At 37.2% G+C, this 22,868-nt stretch overlaps 1 protein-coding gene across 1 annotated transcript in view; it reads right to left on the bottom strand.

Annotated features, from left to right (window-relative positions):
• Window positions 1-4,965: 4,965 nt before the first annotated feature.
• TTLL7 (tubulin tyrosine ligase like 7) overlaps window positions 4,966-22,868 on the bottom strand; it is a 52,859-nt gene continuing 34,956 nt past the window's right edge. Inside the window, exons 16-21 of the mRNA XM_075710528.1 lie at window positions 21,654-21,710; window positions 19,989-20,123; window positions 18,145-18,225; window positions 12,479-12,639; window positions 8,530-8,703; window positions 4,966-5,086 (exon numbers count right to left, since the gene is read on the bottom strand). Coding sequence (XP_075566643.1) covers window positions 4,966-5,086; window positions 8,530-8,703; window positions 12,479-12,639; window positions 18,145-18,225; window positions 19,989-20,123; window positions 21,654-21,710 — 729 coding nt within the window. The remainder of the gene's footprint in view (window positions 5,087-8,529; window positions 8,704-12,478; window positions 12,640-18,144; window positions 18,226-19,988; window positions 20,124-21,653; window positions 21,711-22,868) is intronic.

A 22,868-nucleotide genomic window follows, 5' to 3' on the forward strand; every position in this document is an offset into this window, starting at 1 on the left:
TGCAGGCTCCACTCGGCTCTGTGGAGCTAAGAGCAGGCAGACCTGTTCAGAGAGCGTTTACAGGCCATACACAGCAGGTTTATATTATATATATTTATAATATATATTTATATTGTAACTGTATTATAGTATGAGTAATAACATCTGTGGTGCACGGAGGACAGTTCTAAGTTCAATTCTCCTTACTAACTAAACGTTGCCTTTTGTTTTAAAAGAAGAAATGAGGATATATTAAAAAAAAACCACCAAAAATGTGTCCGTCCTGCTCCCCCACAAGCATGTTCCTCCTGTTCCATATACGTAAATGGTAAAATTATCCCCGACTTCCTTAAGAGTCCTGAAGCGCTACAGGTATTTACACACCAACAAAGACTCTGCTACATTAACAAGCGATTTCAGCAATGTAGGGAACTGCACAGAGGTGGCTGGCAGAGAACAAAGAACATGGATGCAGAGCAACAACTAATGCATGGGAATTTTACCACATATAGAAAAAATTACAAATGTTTTTAGCAAATAGTGGAGTGAAAGATTTTCCAATACGTATGCCATTTAACAGCAAATTATTTTCTCCTGAAAATGGGAATAAATGCAACAGCTTCGAGTTAACTGTTTTAACACTGCATGCAAAACTAACTTGCAAATACTCACATTTGCTAACACCTAAATTAGATGTTATAACTGTCAATGCAATTCAGTCTGTTCACTTGAATATACAGGAAAAGTCAAAAACTGTATAAACTTATGGTTTTATATTTAAAAGCGAATTTGTTCTAGAACTCTTAGCCCAGGTACGGAACCATTCAGATGTCATTTTAAAAGCTGATTAATTTGCTTACTCTCCTGTACAGACAATCAACAACTAGAGACTGAATTTCCCCTAACCAGGACAAGACATTCCTTTCTAGACAGGACATTAACCCAAGGCTGAGGTCTACCAAACAGGTATCCTGATGAGGTATTTTAAGTAATGTTGCCTTTAACATTACTTCAGCAAAACAGTGCTTTCCAAAAAGTATTTTCCTTGCTCTTCAGATTTTGTATTTGGACTCCCAAGCTTGTCACCAAGAGCCAGAGAAGCACTTTCTTTTAGCAGAAAACTCCATGTCCCCAGGCATAGAACAAGTCCGGCCGCGTTGAGAACAGGGCAAGGTACAGATTTACGCAGGCAAGGTACAGATTTAGACCTGCAGCATCCCGCTGTGGCAAGCCGCACCCTGTCTGGCCAGCCCTGGAAGCCCGTTTCACAGCGCCAGCGAACACAGCTCCTGCAGACTTCAGCAGGGATTCTTCTCCAGGAATGACTAGAAGAGCAGATGCCATCAGGCCGTGCTCTCACAGCTGTTTCACGCCACAAATAAAGCGTGAAGTCTTTGTAAGGTTTCATAATCGGCGTTTCTGAGCCCATCCCTACAGCTGCCCATCCTGCCCGCGCGCTAGCGCGGTACGAGAACTGGAGCATGAAGCAGCGAACCAGCATCCACGTTGCGATGGTCACTCCGGAGCAGGCTCCTCCTGAACATCTACTCAACACACGAGCTTGCCATAACTGCACCGTTGTCAACATGAGTTCACGTCAAGGCAGCAGACGTGGGGGACAGGCATCTTTTACGGCGATTAGTTACCCGCAGCCCTGCGCCTTGCGCTTTCGTGCTACCCAAGGAGCTGCGGTAAGGAGTTGCCACCACGCCAGCGTGACCGAAGCGCCCCGGAGCCCCGCCTCACCGGCGCTGCCGCCCCGCGGGGCGCAGGGGAGCGCCCGAGCCCGGCCGTCGAGCCCCGCTCCCGGCACCGGGCAGCAGCGAGGGGCCCGGCGACGCCAGGCTGGCGGGACGCCACCGCCTGCGCTCCCAGTCAGCTCCAGACAAAATAATTGCAATAACAGTGCAACGGAAAATACAAATCTCCAGCGAAGGGCAATATTTTTGACCAGACGTCAGTGGGTTTCTAGAGAGTCATTATTAACAAAACTTAGCGAGGGAATCTAACGACTCCCCAGTTTTTCTCACGGGTGTCAGGAGGAAGCCAACCTCACGCCCCTACAGGCTCTTGCTGCTGGGGTGGGGTTTGGGGTGCGGCTTCCAGGGGTGCAGCTTCCAGGGGCAGGGCCAGGGCCAGGCAGGAGCTGCACTGGCGCTCCCGCCCCGTGTCCCCAGGGATGCTCCAAGAGGCACCCACAGGCTTTTGTCAGCCTAAAAACACACAGCTCCTACGTTAAAGCTACCAAGCATCTTATTTCTGTATTAGAGGGGTTCTTTTTCAGTTACAAAGATTATCATACGCCATTACACAATGCATTACCTCCTTTTATTCGTGTCTTAAATGGGTAAAGATCAACCTACAGTAAAAAGATTATCTCTGTTCTTTTCCTTCTGATTACAACTCTCATACAACTTGGAAATACACTTGAGATCCTGTTGTACCATGAAAGGCATTCAGGAGGTTGGTCTCACCTCCACGTTTGATTAATTAGCTGCTTCCCGAGCAAAGGTTTGATGGTGGAGGGGTCAGCAGATCTGCTGGTCATCAGGCTGAAGGTTCAGCCGCAGCGGTGCTTGCGAGAGCCCAAGGCCAGAACTAATTACTGTTTAAAGGCTCATTTACTAGGACCACTTATCTGATCACGAAGGAAACGCTGCTGTTTCGCAGAAGGAAAGGAGTAAACGCTTCCACCTACGGCACTATCTGGAGTCGGACTGTAGGTGCAGCCCATAATTCACCCGCAGACCACATACGCGTTTGTTCCGAGGAGCTGGCAGGAAAGCGTAGCATTATATTTATTGAAAGTATTGATTCACACATTATTAGGAACACAGTACCACTTTAGGAAAGGTTATGAGAAATATGAATATATTAAGTAACGTCAGACGTAAACCAACCATCCGATCCACTTCTGTACAGGCTAAAGGTATTTCTTTCCTAAATCTGTCCACAGCGCACAGGTATGGTTAGCAGCGCTTGTTCTGCTGGCAGAGTATTCTATACAGGTTGACCTGTCCCAGCACTGGCTTCCGAGAACAGAGATCATAACGCAGTTAGAAGAAAAAAAGGAAAAAAAAGGGCATGTGAACCTAGTATCCTAAGGCTCTGTTTGAGTCTGGCAAGCTAAGCTGGAAGCTGGTTTTATCCTTATGGCCAAAAGCAGAATACAATGGAAACCTCCCCCAAGAAGAGAGAATTTACAGTTTTTATTAGGTCTTACAGATAACCATAGTATGCTTTATCAGTAGTCACTGTATGGACCAAAAGAGATATACAATTAATGTGAACATACTATATTACTAAACTGGTATTACCACAAAAATGGAAAAGACTTTTCCACACCAGAAGACTGCTTATCTCTGGCGAATCTCAAGAGGTGTTTTGAATCGTTTACAAACAGTCTCATTATCATATATCCTCCAGTTCTAGAGCTGAGGCACTACAGCACAGGCATCAAAAATCTCACCCAAATTCCCAGTTTTATATATGCTATGACTAAAATTTTAAAAAAAATCATTTCCAGACAACTTCAGTCTCAAATCTCTTAAGTCTCTTAAATTTCTCTTAAATCTCTGGATATCAAAAAACCTCTAACATACTTGCTCCTGAGGATAATTAGCCCCCAAATTATTTGTTTAAGTATACCTGAAATATATTGATAATTTACAAACATGTTTCAGGGCTACATGATTGGTAAGTAAACAAGTCTTTGGTAAATAATAACTACTCTGTTCCTTACTCAGTTAAAAAACTTAATTCATTTTTAAATGTAGATTAACTGATTTTTTTACTAATTATCTCTATAATGAATAAGGCTCATATGGCACAATGCTGAGCGGGATGAAAGGGTGTATGTAGCAAAACCTGAATGATGTTTTCAGGTTACAAGTCCTGTTAATGGTAGGCTCCTGCTCTGGCTCATTTTCTTTTTGTGCCCTTCAGCCAGGCCCAGGAAGCTGAATCTGAATGAGAGCTTTCTAATGAATTAGATTTCCAACATTTAAAGGTGTCAGCAATCTAGAAAATACTGTCCATTGCAAGGATACATTCTACAGTAGGTACTGGATTGTATGCTAAAAACTACAACAAACCAATTAGTTTAAGGTTGAAATAATACATTATAGCTGCAGTATTTCCTAAAAATGTCTGCTTTACCACTTGTGCCATAAAACAGAAAATCTATGCACTATGCAGGCTTGTGCGAGTTGGAGATGACTGCTTGCTCCCCAAGGAAACCTAAAGGCACAGGACACAGGTAATGTGAATGAAAATCTGGCAACAAACATTGGCTTCTGTTTTATTACAAGAACCCAATTAGAAACTGAATGCCTAAAGTGATATTTTTACTGTTTGTGTACTAGATGCCTTCACTTTGGCTAAAAGATACTACACCATGTCCTTTAAGAAAAACAGCAGCATTAAAGAGATCTTGTCATTTCAGAGGAGAAATAATAAGATGTATGCTTTAGGTTTGGCATACAGAGTTTTGGGGATTAGTTTAAACATGCCCAAGAAATGATCAGATTATTTTCGATGACTGTTGCAGTTTTACTGTTCTACTACATTTTTTTAATCATCTTCCTTGTTAAAGGATCAGTTACATTTGAGACAATAAATAATATACTTTACAATAAATAATATTCAGGTCAAAGTATCGTACTTACAAAATAATGTAACACTGTAATAGGATCTTCAAGATCAATTCCATTTCATATATTCTGCAGCAAAAATAACATTTCTAGTAGGAAGGAATTACTTATAAACCTAGCAAGATCTACACATTCACATGTGTGTGTAAACAACTTAACAAGGTTTATTACGTTTCCAGAAGAGCTATGCTTATACAGTAGGTTTTCAGCTAAACGTTATCTTAATATGGTAGTAAATATATAACAGTGCTTATATTTAGCTTCATCACAAATTTTAATTTGAAAAAAAAATGGAGTGCCATTATATACAAAGAGCAGGAACTTTCCTTTTGCTTCACAAGTGACTGTATCTGTGTGTGAACAAAATGTTAGGGCGAGGCATTCCAGAGGAACTGCAGCTAAGGTTGGACAAGGATGATTTCATGATGAACAGTGAAGGTCCTGGCAATAAATACCTAGAAAGGATATGAAAAAAATATAGCAGAATTTACAGGCAAAGTGACATTCAAGAGCAGAAGAGTTATTTGTTCATGCGCCATACCTTAAAATCCTTGTATGCAAGAAATTATGTACAACAAATACTATTTCTAAAACATAGAGGGCATTAGGCACTAGCTAACTCGGGAAATGGATCTAATGTCAGAGAAACCCTTAGCAAAATTTCAAGATGTTGTATGAGGAGCAAACATGTTTCCAGTCCTTTATGTTTAAAGCAAGCAGATAAATAAAACAATGGCATCCTGCGTAACACTACTACCAAAAATCAATACTTCGCCCATCATTCTCTATTATTATAGTACTATTTATTCAATTTAAACTGGGTAAAAACTGCAATTGATGTTAACCAGCTTATAGAAAGTTAAGTTGTAAAAAGCTGAATAGGGAAAAACCAGAAATTTTCCGCTTTGGTTTCCAGCTCTAATTCTCTAAAAATAGACGTGCTATCATCACTAGTCTAGTAAAGCAAGAAATGATGCTACAGCCTAGTAAGTCACATCAGTGACTATTTACCTTTTCAATTCAGGCAACTATATTGCCTGTATTTTATGTAATACTACAAACAACAATTTATCATACGCCTAATATTCATTCTTAAATCTTTTCATGTTATCATTTCCTAATAGTTAATTGCAGAAGTCATTAGATGAGCACAGTAACTGTGCAAAAATAACATCCGCACTATATCAGAGTTTCATAATGAAACATGTCAATGTTAGGATGAATTGACACAACACATTGTATGAATTATTGCTCAAAAATTGTTGCACCATTCTAGTGAATCATATTGATTAATGATGAATAAGTTAAAAGACTGATCCTACTAATTACACAGATAGAAACAGCATCACACTGTCAATGGGAGACGATCTATATAAGAAAGTGTACACATTTGGTTTGTTTAAGCTTTGAGAAAAGCTATTACGATAAAAATATTATCACCGATATATTTTTTTAAAACATTTCACAAAAAATTAAAGTCTGATTTGGTATGGGTTGGTGGTGAGCTTGACAGTTCATTATGTCACCAGACTGAGTCCTGCCTTTGCTTGACGATACAGTAAAAAACTCTAATGCTTCCCAGAGAACATGCCATGTAATAGATCAGATTAGTTAGCAAGCTGTAAGGATCTAACAGTAGATGGCATTTTTTTTTTAATTCTGTGACACAGGTGAATTTATCAAAAAGTCTGACTTTTTACACAGTTTAATTTTAGCTATTATTTTAAAGAGATTTTTTCTCTCCTATTGTTTTCTTTACACTTATTTGTGAGGAAAAAAATGACATTAATACACATTTACATTAATACTCCTATTCATTCTCTTCATGACATATAGTGGATTTACAGTTAGGAGATGGGACTGAGAACAAATCTGAAAAGTGAGAAAAGAACTCTGTGGCTGCTTTCATTATCTTTTTCTCTCTCCCTGTATAAATAAATTTTCCCAGCTAAAGAGGTATCTATTTGTAATCCTTGAAAGCTTTAGCTTCACAAACATTTGTTTCATAAACACAAACAAAACAAAAAAATTGGTTTGTGCTCAGAAAAAACAAAGTTCTTCAAATTAGATTTCATAAAGTCTTGACTTCTTGTACATTTATTAAATTTCACTCTGATCTCTTCTTGTGCTTCACACAATTTTACAGAGTCAAGAAAACTATTATTAGTAGTGCAGACTCTTATATCATTTAAAAACAGAAACCTAGATGAAAAGTGAAATAGTATTGTGGTTCTCCCATTTCTAGAAAAATAGTTCATTACCTTGCAATTGTGGGGCATAATGGGCAAGAGTATTTATTTCCATACGGCTCTTTCATTTCACAAATTCAGAATATCATGGTTAACTAGCATATTGCTGTATCCATGGTATAGATGTAACATTTGTGGAGATTAATACAAAAACTGTAACTTTAATCAATCAGAGTTGTCATGACACCCCATTGCGGAAGACATGCTGATAGTTAGGATAGAGAGGGCTTAGATTCCTCTAGCCTGTGAAATCTATGAATCAACTTCCATTCAGCATCCAAAGAAACACAGAAACTGGAGATGAGCGAGTTCTATTGGACCATCCCCTTCATTGCTTTCCAAATGCAAGCCTGTTAGCTGCAGTACATTAGAGTAATCCTATCAGGTTGAATAGTTTGTGGTTGGTCATGATGAAAAATTTTCTGTAGTATTAACAGTAAAAGCAATAAAAACTTCAAGGCTGAAGATTTTCTAGTCTTAGCTAATCCACATGACTTTACCATACTCCTGCTATAGCTCAGTAGATGTTAATATCAAACATGATTTGTTTTGTGGCTCACATACTTCTGCTTTTGCTGTGACCAAACAAATTCAGTTCCTGGTTGGTTTTAAATTATGTTAGAGTGCCTTAAGATCCACAGGACAATAACAAATGGGTTCAGTGTATCAAATAACTAGTCTGAGATATAGCAAGTAAGCAATTAAGTCATAAAATAAGTTTAACAGATAATATATCAAAAGCTTGCTTTTCATGTAATATTTAACTCATAAAGCCCTTCTATGAAATAATGTCTGTATGATGTTTTATATAAACAAAGAATTTGTAAGTTTATATACATAATAATTCAAATTGCCATTACAGATACAGCATGGAACTTAAGTAATTTGAAACTTACATTTAATTCTCCACCTACGCCTGTTAAATTGCAGATCGTCGACTCCCACACTTGGAGCATTTTCAGTAATCCCTATACTGACAATATTATAATCCCTATTGTATCTGGTTGGAGAACTAAACCAGCCCACGGAGAATCAGGTAAGTGCCAAATAATTTTTTTACTATATGATGCTGTTTTGCAAGGTTTGAAAATATATTTATGCTCTGTAAGATGAAATAATAAAACTTTCAATCTGTAGGTTTTGGAAATCAACTTTGCAAAACTGTGCAATACAGTAAATCAGATGGCACTTACCTGACTCTTGGCTGGAGCTGTGCCCCTATAGCATCCCACTGCGAATGTGAAGCCAGAAGTATCACACATGTTAGGATACCTCTAGGAATGCAAATCTGGAATCAGTGACTTTGAGGGATCTGAGAAGGGGAAGAAAGGAAATTTTCAGTTCACTTTATGGAAAGGCTTTGCTGCAGCTACATGGGCAGTAGGCAACCAAGACTTCAATAAGCGTAGTTTCACACAAGATGCGTATATCTAGTCGTCTTTTAGTAGCACTCCGTGAGTGGGCTAGAGAGATTAGAATAACGCAAACTCAGGATCCAGGGAGATGTTAGGAGTTTTGCCTTTTGGGGTTTGCTTTTTTAAATACACAGTGAATTAGGCTTAAAGTGTAGTGGTAGCAACATAGACTGAAACGTGTTCCAATATTATCCTTTATACTTCTAATTTTGGAAGAGAATATGAAATGTATACCTTGTATCATCCCAGTGGGGGCTAATCCCAGTTGGGGATCCTCTTGAATCCGATGAATATTTGTAAACCACCAGCAGGCAGTGTTTACAAAGCTGTACTATTCGTTGGCAACACTGGAGTTGCTCAGGAGTCACCACTTCTGTGCTTTTACTGAATATGGTTTCCCACGAGTTCCTGTTATGGAAAAAGACACGACTTCAGCTTTTCTGTCACAAATTGCAATCCGAGAGCTTTACTGCTTTATAGCAGAATTAACAGTAGAGGAACAAGACAAAAAGCATGACCTTGCCTGTTTACAGGAAAGGTCTATACTATTTAACACAAATGCTGGCAGATGCTGAGTCCAAAACACAAATTAAGAAGTTAATCCTCATATGTGAAATGTTCACAGCCGTTTTTCACTTGGTTTGTTCCCTAAAGCATTTATAGGGCCATTACTTAGGTTTAGCACATAAAGATTTACTGTCACATAATTGTATATGTGTCTTACAACAGGAATAACAAAACCCACTATTTTTAACAGGCTACCACCTGAATGCAAATGTGATGTGATATTAAAGGAATTAATGAAAATAATAAATTATTTCTAAATATAATAATATTCTTCTTCTAATTTAAGTACAAGATACTAAGAAACAAATATGAAATTAATTTACAAGAGATTAGTATGTGCTCTGCTTCCTTATCCAAATATTCATATGAGGAGATTTTCTCAGTTCAGTCATTCAAATACTACTTATTATTCCATCTGGTCAATCTACAATTAAGTGCAACTTGCAAAGTGTATCTACAGAAGCATTCCTTTCTGAAATGCAGACCATCATGCTTTTGTTTTCTTAATAAGCCATTTCTCTTTCCAAAAAAAACCCCAAACCCTACCATACCAATGTAAACCAGGTATGTTTTACCACAGAAGATGACAGTAGTTCTTTGCATACACCTCAACACTTCTCTTTGTGCAAAATTCTGACCGGATTACAGACCATTGCATCCGTTTTAAAGGCAACATGGTCCCTGTGAAGACTTTTTTTCGGTCAAAACATTATCCAGTAGCACAGATGGTTTGTAAGCTTGAGGGTTTTTGTTTGTTTATGAAAGAAGCACTTCAAAGAGTGAGGAAAATTTGCTGCATCTGGCTTCAACATAACATCCAAGGTGATTTAGCCTTGTCCACTGAGATCAGCAGCAGATTTCACATCCCTGGTGTAGGAAGTTTGTCCTTAAAACAACATCAAAGAACGAGCAAGCTTACTTCTGCCTAGTGAGATTTTTTAAATTACGCCATATTAGGATGGAATTATGAGCATTAATGACTAAAAGATAAGCTGTATGGATTGCTAACTGATTTTTCAGCCTGGCTCCTCAGTGTAGATAATATGTTCCAGCTGAAACTGTTCAGTCTCACAGAATTTCCACTGCACACATAATTTGCAAGTGATGCAAGCATTTCTTGTTAATTATTATCCATATAATGAATTGTTTAAGAATATTGTTTATAAGGCATCAAAATTGTTTCATTTCATAAACAGAATGATTCTACCACTTGAAGAGCTACTATTTTCTTTAATATATTTTTCTCAATATTGTTTCCTGTCTGGGAACTTTCCACATGTATTTTCACATGGAAATGAATCTATTGTCTTCATTCTTTCCTCGTGAAGTCATGTGATGGTTGGTAGAAAGCACCAAGATGAAGTTCTAAGTATTACATTCATTCAACAGATTCACAGTGCTACACATAATTATATTCTAATTCAATCCATAAATCTCCAAAATCTTGTGGAAGAAACTCTCCTGATAAATTCCTTAAGTTCTGGGCTTTGAGGTCTGTGATCACTTTCCTACAGTTATGAGGTATTTTATCAGTGAAGAATAATATGTGGCCTGCTATAACTATGGCCGATTATGAACATAGTGGTATACAGTTACCCTAATAACAAAGATTGAGATTTGGAAATATATACGTGAAGTTTAATGAGCTTTCATATAAATGTGCCAGTGCAACCTCCTCCATGTGCTACACAGACTCACTTCATACTCCATTATACTGCAGTCAGCAGGGATCAGAGTACTGTTACCTAAGGAAGCTTAATTTGTTCTGCTGTAACTTTAGCCTCCGTACGTTAGTAAGAAATCATGGAGTCCTCACCAGATCCAAAAAAGAGTATTATGCTTGATTGTGCAATATTGTTAATTATGGGTTATTCTTTTTATAACCATCTGAAGTCAACTGGTTCTACCAGTTTTCTCTTTATTAATTTTAATTGTTTATTATACGGTAAAACAAATGTAGCTTTATGAAACCATCTACATCACAGTTATTTCACTGAGGTATTCTTTGTTTCTTTGGTCATTCTTTTTGCTAAAACAGCATATGCCTAGCAGAGATCTAAGCAGCATGAGGAAACCTTAAGGCCATTAGCTCTGTCCTTCTCCCAAGACAACTATCTTATGAATAGTCAAAGTACTATACTGAGTATATTTTCATATACTTATGTTGTTTCCGAAGTAGCACATTCCCAACATGTTTCCCCAAATTCTACACATGCGCTATGTTTGTTCCAATCTGGTCTTTAAAATGCCACAATGAACTCTAAGGAAGAGTGATGAGCAGTTGGCCTCTCTGCTACAGAGGTGCTGTCATGAGTTGTCTGTTGTGTATTACATGGCAAGAAGGATGCTTGTAATTGCATAAACAACATAGTGGGAAGGTACAAACAGCCTTTCCGTTTTCTTCTGTGCATTCTGTATTAAGTATATTACATGCAGAGTGATCCCTACACATACTGGATAGTTGTATATTACTTTTACAGTATTTTTAGAATCTTTTACACAGCAACTCCTCTTACAAGGAATTGGACCTTTCTCAAAGAATTTTGCTCCACTTTGGAGTCAGCAGAGTCCTGTTCTACATGAATGAAATTATTGCTAGATGAGAAATCCTACTCTTCATTGAACTCTTCTCCCAAGCCAAGTGAGCAGCAGAGTTGTTCAAAGGTTTTAAACAAAAACCATTTTTTATAGAGGAAAAAAATCCAAAATGAACATTTTCATGCATATTAGAAGATTTGCACACTAGAAATAAAATTCAAAATAATAACAGCATTATTGAAAGGGAAGGTATTTATTATATTTATGACAATAAAAAATTGAGCTTGGACTCAAGACTTCACACACCTCTGTTGGCATGAAGAAGGGACCCTGCAGCTGCTGAGGATTATTAAAAAAAAAGAAAAAGCTTCAGATTGGAAACACAGAAACCTTTTCTCTCCCTACTTGAACTTTTGGAGTGTGCTGCATTCCCAATACCCACCTCTAGCAAATGTTAAGGCTGACATCTGCATGTTCCCATGGTCTGTCTCAGTGAAAAAAAAAGTGAAGACTCCTAACAGCTTGCACAACAACATGCCTCCATCAAGGAGAAGACAATGGTAAAAGAGCCCAAAAAACCGATGACCTTTTGCATACTCTCAGATGCATACCCTCTTCTTCTTGTCATCCATTTTGTTGGGAAACCATTAACAAGTGCATTACACGTATTCTCAACATATGACAAATGACTGCATTCTTTCCTTGTAAATCTTGAGCTCAAATAGATATGGCAATGATTTCTGTTGATGGTAAGCCCACATTTGACACTTGCAGTGGTCTGGCCTCAAAATTGTGCACCACCCAATGAAAGAGTTGACCTAAAGCTCAGATATTTGGAAAATTTGATTTTTTCCTTACACTATTATATTTGTAAATAAATTTCTAAATGTCTGATTCCGTTACTGAAATGGTTGGCCTAGATTATTAGATTTCTAATTATACTGTATCTTTAGATGGTTTTAAAACAAGCTCAATGTATTACAGCATTCTCTTGAACGAAAATGAGAAACAAAGTATGCCAGCGGTGATTGTAATTGTGAAGTTATGAAGAAGACTAGGATAAGAAAAATAGGCTTACCCTGAATTACAGAAACAGTTCCATAGACCTTGACCATGGCTCCAAAGCAAGCGACTAAACACACGGTTAAAGAGACGGTACAGATGTAAATTTTCAATGTCTGGAGCCTTCCAGACACGCTGTAGAACTGTACGAACACTTGTCTTGACTATATCCAAAACCTAGGATAGAGTATTCCAGGCAAATCAAAGCAAAGGCATATTGCAAAACCTAAAACCAACTGTTCGCTGATTCACTGCGCGCGCGCACACACACACACAAACACGCACAGATGACTGCATAGCTATAAGTTCCCACAGATGTCTATGTTTCATTTCTGTGCATTCATCAGCAAACTTCTATGATATGCTTTTTCTGTCGACAACATTTTGCAAAACCAAATCAAAATATTTTATTTTTATTACACAAAAGCCCATTTCTACTTTTGTCAGTCTGTTCAATACTAGCTTGTTTAAATGACAGAAAGAGTTTAAAAAGAAACAAAATGGACACAATTACAGACTAGAAGCAACATCATTCACAACCCAAATATTATATACTTGAAGATTATCTCTTCTTTTACTCCTCCCTTTTAAAATACCATCTATTTTATAAAGAACTAAAATGTCCTGAAAAGCTACAAGCTGCTTTTGGTTTAATGTCTGTTGAATCTCAGTGTTACCTTAGATCAAACCATTTTAGTTTACCTTTCATGCAGGAAACAGTGTAGTGAAATCAGTAAGAAAGAAAATAACCAGCAACATATGTAAAACAGCAATGTTTATAGAAACGCAATGGATTTATTTTTTTTATATATATATATACGGACTACATTTAAATGCAAGCGTGTAAAGATATGGGTGAACAAAACGCTAAACTGCATTCAGTATAGCACTGAGAGTTTTACCCAGTAAGTCTTAGCTACTCAGTGCACGCGCACACATTTAGAGGCAGTTGCGCATGCAACTCAGCATCCAACTCATCAGACTCCTCTTTGATGCACCTTTGCACATCCTACTGAATTTGGACATGGAAGGTGGGATTCATCTGCTTTTAAACATCTGTACGTTCTCCTAAGTCAGGCCTCTAAGTTCCCTCCACAATCACTGGAGAGAAACAGGCTCCAGAGTGCCTTGGCTTCTGTCTGATTAGATACTATTAGTACAACAGGGAACAGTTTTGTGACCAAAGTAGTATTTAGTCCCCACACTGGCACTCTGAACAGTGTCAAATCTGTCCTAAAAAAAAAGTCTATGGTGCATGTAACCTATTAACAAAAAAGTCAACGTGATTTCCTGTAAAGGAGACACCCTTACTGTCTCTTTCACAAAACAGCATCTTCCAAAAATCCTGTCAGACTCAAGTGGGTGGTGAACCGATGGAGGTTTTCACCTGTTTGGTACAGGATGTTGCAAATTCTCAGATTTAGAAGGTACAATACTTGCCCAGGAAACTTTCAGCTGTGCATGACAAACTGATTCACGTGGTTAAACACCTGACTCTCAAAAGGTGGAGGGGATTTAGTAAAACAGTAAAGTATGGAAGCATGGTGTAGAACTTTGATTTTTTTGGTCCTGCATAACAAACTCTTGTTTGTAAATAGTCTGATTAGACATGATAAAGGAAACAAAGCACAAATAAATAAAATGCTTGCAATAGCACAATGGAGCTGTGCAGTAAAAAGAAATGCTTAATGGGCAGAAAGTCTATAGATGGCAAATAACGACAACCTTGATGAAATGTGTCATTTACATGTTATTTATGCTCTTTTTTGAAGACCTAGGATTAGTCTGCATGCATAGGTCTTGCACTAATTCCATGCACATATGCACCCAACGTGAATACAATGCTGTCCTCTCTGTTGGGAATCTTTACGAATGCAGGTGCCTAACACACGAAAACCACACCTGTGGTCTCTTCCTCCCAAAAATTGAGATAGAAAGAGTAAATTAGAACCTAAGGATGGTGATGTTGTTCACTGACTACAGGAGCTAAACGCAGGTTCTGGACTGCCCCGCACTTGTGGAATGGGTCCAGATTTTCAGACATTCCCTCAGCAGCGTTAGCCTACTCTCTTCATGCCTCTCAAGCAGCCTTTTCCTTGAGTCTCACCTAAGGCTTTCCCACACAGACGGCCAGTAGCTGTGATTGTATCCATCCATTTGAACCAATTCAGTCCCTAAATTACATACAGGATTGACCATACATTTCTTTGCAATGTTACACTGACTAATAGCAATTTATCTCCCTGGGTAACACAGAACAATTCCACCCCATACAGTTTTTCTCACCAGTCCAAAAGACGTGTACTAAGAACTATGATGCCAATTGTGCAGCATTTGCTTTTACTTTGGCACCTGGAGTTGAAGAAAGCTAAGGACTGAACCTTGCCATCTTAGAGCAAGCTGCAGACTGCCAGGTACGCTGGAAAAAAAACTTTCTTGCTGTTTTTACTGTGTTGATATGGCCAATACACCAGAGGGGAAAATGTTCCAGTTAATTGTTCTTAATTTGCAAACATGGCCTCAATCATCCATTTAAGAAAAGAGACAAAGCATTGCACAAGAGCTGGAACTTCATGAAACCTGCATCCCCATTTTTCTAAGTTAATTTCCCTAGTTTGCCTTCATCTTTCTGTTTACTTTAATTTACATCATTTACTTTAACATAACCAATTATCTAGGTGTAACAGAACAAGATGTTATGAAAGAGCGTATTCAAAACAAGATGTACAGACCCTCTGGTAACCATCAAAACACTTTTAAAGAAATTAGGTAAAGTGATGTAATGCAAAGCAGTCACAACTCCTTCCATAGAAAAGTCTCTTTTTCCTAGAAGTCTTGGGAGACTAAATTTCATTTTAGCATGTATCGATTTCATCAGTTTACTCTCAACTTGCCTCTAAATGCCTCCTGTACCTCTGCTGTAATGCTGGAATATTAGACACCAAGAATATGAGCAGGAGTTTCATTTTTCTACATCATATTGAATAATTCTTAAGAAAATATACCTGTCAGAGATTAATATTGTGAAATCTAGTACATTGCCCAGGTATTTTCCTCTCATGTTTTAGAACTTCCCAGTAAGTATAGTGAAGGGGACTGAGTTTCTGGTTTGTATTTCACAAAGCTGCAGAAGATACCTTTGAGACAGATTCCTTACTTGCATAAATATTCTCCACCTCGAGCTCACTTCTTTACCCACCTCATTGGAATATAAAACATACTTCTTTCAAATCAGCGAAAGCTTACACATTTGGCAGTCCTCGGCTGCAATGTCATTGTCAAAGTTAATCCATTTTTATAAACTACCCTTCTAAGAATAACTATCTGATTGCTTGAAGGGATTGAGGTTAAAAGCAGTTTTAAAAAAAAAAAAAAGGAAATAATTTCCAGTGAAAGCAAAGATGAAGGGCCCACTAGTGCTTCAGGAATTAAGTGTCTCCTGAGTTGTAAAAGATGTCTTCACAAGAAGAGCAAAGAAATCCACATTTCTGGTTGTGCAGTTTTTGCTAATAATGACCTGGCATATCAACCTGTATCATCCTGACTTTGTACATCTGCCCTCGGTTTTACATGACTGTCAGTCAAATAAAGGACAGAACCACCCTTTATTGTAGGCTTTCTGAAATAACGCTTAACGGAGAAAATTCTGACTAGATTGAAAAGAAAGTAAAAAAAAAAAAAAAACCCCAAAACCACCCCAAACCCCAGACAGACACAGGTAAGTTAAGCCAGATGGCCAAAAGAAGCTTAGGAAGGGCAATTGAAGAATGTGTAGCAAACAGCCTCAGCCCCTCAAACAGCAGATTTATCCCTCTCCCTGTGGCAATTCCTTCCCATAGTTTTGAGGAATGACCTGTGGGGAAGGGTTGAAAAAGACACTTTAACCAGTCTTGTGTGAAAGCCCTGTGTCTCAGTTGCAACGATGGGCCCAACCCAGTGACTTCTTTCCACACTTGTGGCATCACAGGTTAAAGAAAGTAACTCTAGCAACACATCCCCCACCAGTTCCAACTATCCTAAAGACTCCTGCTGGCAAAATGAGATCTCCGTTGCAGCAGCAGTGTGAATTCTGGGCCCTGTTACCTATGTGTGTAAGTATCTATCCCTCCCTCCCTCCATCCCTCCCAGCAGCTTCTCCTCCGTATCGCCATTTTCTACAACCCCCCACTAAGACTCTCTCTGGTTTTGGGCAAAAGGCTGCAACTGCCATATGCCCACAATAGGAAACATCTACGTGCATGCATATTGGGATTACAGCACTCTTTCCTGTGATCAAAAAGAAGTGAGAGATCATTTTAAGCAAAGGACTATTCAGCAGAACAGCTGTAGGTATCAAACAAAAATAACACAATTTCAGCCAATGAAGCTGGTTGCTCTACTGATTCCTGTCAATGGCACGATAAATAACTCTGCTAAATTACAGATCTGTGCTGCCATTTGACATGGGTTGAGAAGAATTTTGATTAAGTTATAGCCTCCCACATTTCCAAGTTCTCCTTCAGTTTGTCACGATTAATTTAGTTTTAGAAAGCGGTGTGGACACATATTCCATTTAATATCTGAACTTAACTTGAATAGTTAAATATATTTCTATCATATGAAGTCACATTAAATGGACATGTTTCCTCTGTCCAGTATGAAAATACAAGCATTTAATGCAATATTCGATAAAATATAATTTGAAAGACTGAGGATCATACTGCTGATTTTATAAAAAGTAATTTGAGATGAGGATCTGAAATCGTTCTTCCATTCTTCTATAACAATCTACCAACCTTTTCGAATTATAATATTTATCATGTATGCAGCATTTTGATTAAGTTACTTTCTCTTATGGTCTATAAAAATAGATTGCGAAACTGAGACACACAGAGATTAAATGCCTGGAACTAATATGCTAATGCACATAATGTGCCAGTGACTGAGGCAGAGAAAGACCAAAAATACTGCTTTAGGGGCACCAAAGTATTAATAATAGATATAATTTCTGCTACATTAAGGAAAATAAATACTACACTGGGAAGATGATTTTGACTGACATGTGACATACAGATTTGACTGACATGCTACCGTATCTCAGGTTTTAAACAGATTAAAAACTCTTTAGATGCTATGCACAACAGTAGCTCCTAGATAGCAGATGAGTGAAGAGAGAATGATAAACAAATATAATTAGTCTTTTGCAAGACTAAACCAGTTAGTTGAACATTATAACAGTGTCAGTAATCTTTGCTTGGCAGGTCTATTTTTTATTCAGCACGATCTGTTGTAATACTGTGGGTCAAAGGCTCAATGCAATATCGCTAACTCTAATGGAGTTTTAATATGCCTGGTCTGAAACTGCTGACTGGTTTATCCCTTATCAATCAAATCTGCTGAATCGATACACTTGTAAGAATGTTTGCTAAAAATTAGGTATGCAAGCACTAATTTATTTGTTTGTTCTTCTTTCAGCAGACTAATTTTTTAATAAATTGTTTTTGAAATTATTACAGGATGATTATGCTTGTCTAAATACGGAGCAACATAATTTCTTGCAATGGAATTAATTCATACATATGTTAGTATTAATAGCCAGTATTTTAGCATCTCAAGACACTCCCAGCTACTGCTAAACACCAGCAGAAATACTGCTATGCATCTACTTCAGATGATCTTCAGAAAATGAAATACGTCACTTACCTTTCGTTGCTTTACAGAATCCAGTTTTACTAACCAATAGGATGCCACTTTTGTTTTATGATACTTCCAATTATCCATAATCTGTAGTCATCGCAAAACACAAAAGACAGACACATAAAACCAACTGAAATGTGGCATTTCATTCATGAGCATTCCTAATGCTAAAAAGTGTGAGCATCTAAAAGAGCTCTGTGAAAAGAACTTTTCTCTAAAAGAAACAGAAAAATATTTGCAAATTTGTGTCGGGGAACGTTTGCAAAGACGTGTGCAATCTTTCAGTTTAATCCCACCCTCTCTTCCACCTGATTCTGACAGTCATACACTACAAAGCAGGTAGAAACTTGTCTTGACTGACTCAGCTTGGATTCCTTGAACACAGCAATAAGTTCAACAATGCATAACTGTTAATCTATTTAAATAGCAAGGGGTTTTTGCTGCATATAGGACATTAGACATACCTTGAAAACATCCTTTCTGTAGATGATCATATATGAACTGCAATACTCTCCTTTTATGATGTCTAAGTGCTACCAAAATAGCTTGAACTGTGAACATACATTTTTATTTTTGTTTTGGTATTTTATCTTTCTATTCTATTCCAGACCTATGACAAGGTCTGCCTTGCTGCCAACTAATATACCACTACTTGTTTCCTCCCATGATGAAATATTGTTTCCCATCAGAAACCGCTTAAGGCCAAATTTATAAAAGAATTCTTCAATAAGAAAGTGCATTTATAACCACCCTAACGTTCTATGAGAAAGCACCACTAGATGGAGTGCATACACACACACTCCCATACGTACGTAAGTGCACACACACTCCCACATGTCTGAAGGAGAAAATTCCATGAAGCATTTTATTTCTGATTCTAAGATGAGAAACTAAATATGCTAGTTATGAATGCTATCTTCCAGAATCACCCAAATCAGACATCATTATAGGAGAATTCCTTTCCACTGTGATGTTGTTGCACAGATTACTAGAGGTGCAATCAACATTTTGAAAGCTCACAGAGCAAAGGACATTTCCGACCGGATAATGAATTAGATGAATTTTAACACACTGTGGACTGTGCTTACTACCTCAGAATACAGGTGTTAATTTAAACTACTAGATCCCTCCATATCTCTACTAGACTGAACTTCTACCTTTTTTTTTTTTTTTCTTTTCCAAGCTGATGTTAGTTTCTTTCCACTAGATATTTAAAAGGGATTTAGATACCATGTATTTTCTGCTTATATATCTGAATGTTAGGTGTTGCTTTTTAATTGCCCTTTAGATCGGGCATTGTTTCACAAGTCTTTGATACCACATGATGAGGCTCAGGACAATGTTGGATGTATAAGAAAGGGTAAGCTGGCAAACTAGACAAGCCAAAAAGAGTGAGACTGGTGTTCTTTATGACGAGCAAACTTCCAGTTTGCCTTGCAGCATACCATTCGGAGTTCTCTAGTATGCCTATTCAAGAGCAAGTTAAACATGTCAGGATCTGTACTAACAATATCAGATGAAATATAAACTGTTAATGAATTGTAACATTCTTTTTAGCTTACTTAAAAGTTTGAACTTTCTCCACAATGAAAAACTGAATTTTCCTAACCTTCCTGATTGTCTCTCATATATTTTATAAAGACATAGGAATGTTTTCATCGCTGCTCTTTTAAGGTCAGAAAGTATGCAAAGCTCCAAGCTTTTGAAATCTTTTGAATTGTCCTGAGTTATGGAAGTTTTAAGGCCACAGGAGCTCATGAATCATAAATTGAGCTTTCTACTTTTCTTCATTTTAGTGGCCTAAACAGTGTCTAGCCTGTAATTCTTCTTTCTTATTTATAGATACTTACATCTTCTATAATTAATTCTGATTCTTCATCTGTTTTACCCGGGAACTTCATTCTCATGTCATTGATAATGAGAAGAGTCTCTTTTGTCAAAGCAACTTCTTGCTCTTTTGTTTTCTGTTGCAGCAAGGACTCACTCTAAAAACCAATATGAAGCAGAGGAAAAACTTCAGGCGTGTCATTAGATCACATAAGAAAGATGTTTCCATGACAAAAATAAATTCTAAATAGGGTGACATAAAATTTATTATTGAAGTGGATAGACATAATACCTAATACATAACTGATATACACACATACGCCTTGTACACTAATGCATCACCATTACTTACAGTTGTCAAGAAATTCAAGAAAAACAGTTCAAATGTAAGTTTAAAACAGAATAAACAAATACATATTTGATATTTATGATGCCCACCATTTAAAATATAAATTTGAAATTTAGATAACAGGCTTTGAATTTAAATTCACCGTAATGAAAAGAAATTACTAGTCATAAAAACTTCCTTTCAGTTCTTCACTGCAACAATTGAACAGAAACTGCCAATTATACGTCATTGTGCCAAGAATTCAGGAAGCACTAAAAAGTAAGAACACTTTGCTCCTACTCTGGTCAGTGGGGGTTCTGACAGTGTCTTCGATTGCCCAGCATTCTACTTAAAATATCAGTGCTTTTTATACCAACACCAACTTGAACCCCTACAGCGTCTGCATAAGACCATCTCTGGAGGGGGTTGGGGTTTTCTTTGAATCTTAGACACTAGTTAGAATTATTTCTGATTCTCTTTCTTTACTTTTGCATTTGCAATATTAACTGGGCTTGATTTTATGTCTTTTCAAGAGTGAAATGCAAAATTTGTAGGCATTTATAAATCTTTGTATTTTGTAAGAACTACAATGCTTACTTAAGGATATTTTTGCTTAAGTAAGTGACAAATATTTTCAAGCATAACAATATTTTTCTATATGATATATAATAATGTGGCTGAAATAAGATAGCAAATATTTCCAAATCCACTTTTGTTTATAACCACTATAATAATGTGCCTGTAATTCCCAACTGTAAATGGCTCATTCTAAACTTAGTTTCCATACCTTTAGTATATTTGGATCTCAGCAGCCTCCAAAAATGGCAATATACTGCTCTTTTCTTGCCCAAAGGATAGATAAACTAATACTTTATCACGCATAAATGGTTTCTTCTTAGTGAGTTAGAATTTATCAATTTTAATTTTACTCTAGCAGTAATATATAGTATATTATTCTTAGTTGCAAAAATAATTATGAACAGAGTTCCATTCACAATACAGTCCTAAATTCTGAGTAGTTCCATTCTGTAAGTAATTTTATTCACATTATTTTAAGAAGCATGACCTAAGCTCTATCACCCAACATAATTGTTCTGCATATCAAGATCATTTCTGTGGTGGAGCTTTCACAATGAAAGAGGGAGTATGGTTTCTTACTAATGTTAATTTAAGTGAGTAGCCCATTTTTAATGTCAGATGGTAAGAGAATGTTTTTAATCTTTCTGTAATTTGTATTTGATATGGAGTTAATGTGAACGGAAAAATCTATATTAGCCCTGTCTCATTAAACTCTCAGAGTACATCTTGATGATAAAAGGGTACTTTTTAAACTTGAGATAGCTAATGTGATAAAAAATACCTTTAACACATTGTGGTGAAGACACAATCTAAATGTCTTTCCAATTCTATTAGCTGACTTTAAAGATGGAAAACCATGTTAAGGAGTACTTCACAAGATGTCAGCACAGGATCCTTTTTCATCATTTAGACAAAGCCTCACAGGCAAAACAGACAATGAGTGTTCTACTGGATAAAAATTATGATTAGAGATAGTAAATACTATGAAGCAAGTTAATTAGCATTACAAAAGCATTTCTCACAATCAAAGCTCACCACAATAGAGAAAGGCTCCAAATATGGGTTAAAAGTGCCAATTTGTTTTGCCCCATTTCCAGATTAATCATTTGGGTGATGAAATATACAGGTCAGGCATCAAAGCATGAATGGAAATGCACTGGCACCAACACCCAGTACAATACGGAACGAGGCTGGGGACCGATCCCAGCCAACGCTGCCTAGGGATAAGTGGATATGTGGTCCACCACGCAAACACAGAAGAAATGCCTGGGTTGTGAAGGAGGTACCAAAGAGGATGACAGTCTGGTCACAAAAGGAAAAAGTGTATGGTTCAGAATCATATTGTGAAATTACAACTAACCACAGAAATCCTAAATAGCTAGAAGTATTTAATCTGATCTATTTATTCTATTAATTATCCAGTTAGACCACCTGAGTCTAAATGCTTTTCTGTCTCAGGGACAGGCTTCAAAATGAAGTAAGTTTTATCTTCACTTTAAAAACAAAGACGGCTTCTGAGACAGTTATTGCAGTGCCAAATCCTAAAGACAACAAGAACTATCTATAAATTTTAAATCGTTCACTTTGGAAGTAGAGCTCTACTGCAGTGGTATACTATATGCAAATTAAGTACAGTAGGTTGAAAATTAATTACACCTTCTTCTACAATGGACACCTATAGAAAGTCTTACTAATGTTTTATTCTGGTACAATACATTTACCGTTGGAGTATACACTGGTTTTGAAATATTGATGTATTTTTGTTACTGTAAAGATTTTGTAGGTAGGTACATCCTTGTTTCAGAACCTGCAGTCCCCAAACAAATCACAGAAACTTTTTAGGAGAGGTAAAAATTCTTTCCATCTTTAAAAAACTATTTAGGAGAGCAGGTTTCCCAGTCACAAAAACTCTAGAATTTCCATTCTCACAAAACGTGACATCTGTATTGCTGCACCAGAAACACTGAAACATCACAGCTAGCGCTCACTGTTAAGT

The sequence above is a fragment of the Pelecanus crispus genome, chromosome 5 (assembly GCF_030463565.1).
Source record: "Pelecanus crispus isolate bPelCri1 chromosome 5, bPelCri1.pri, whole genome shotgun sequence".
NCBI classification, from domain to species: Eukaryota; Metazoa; Chordata; class Aves; order Pelecaniformes; family Pelecanidae; genus Pelecanus; species Pelecanus crispus.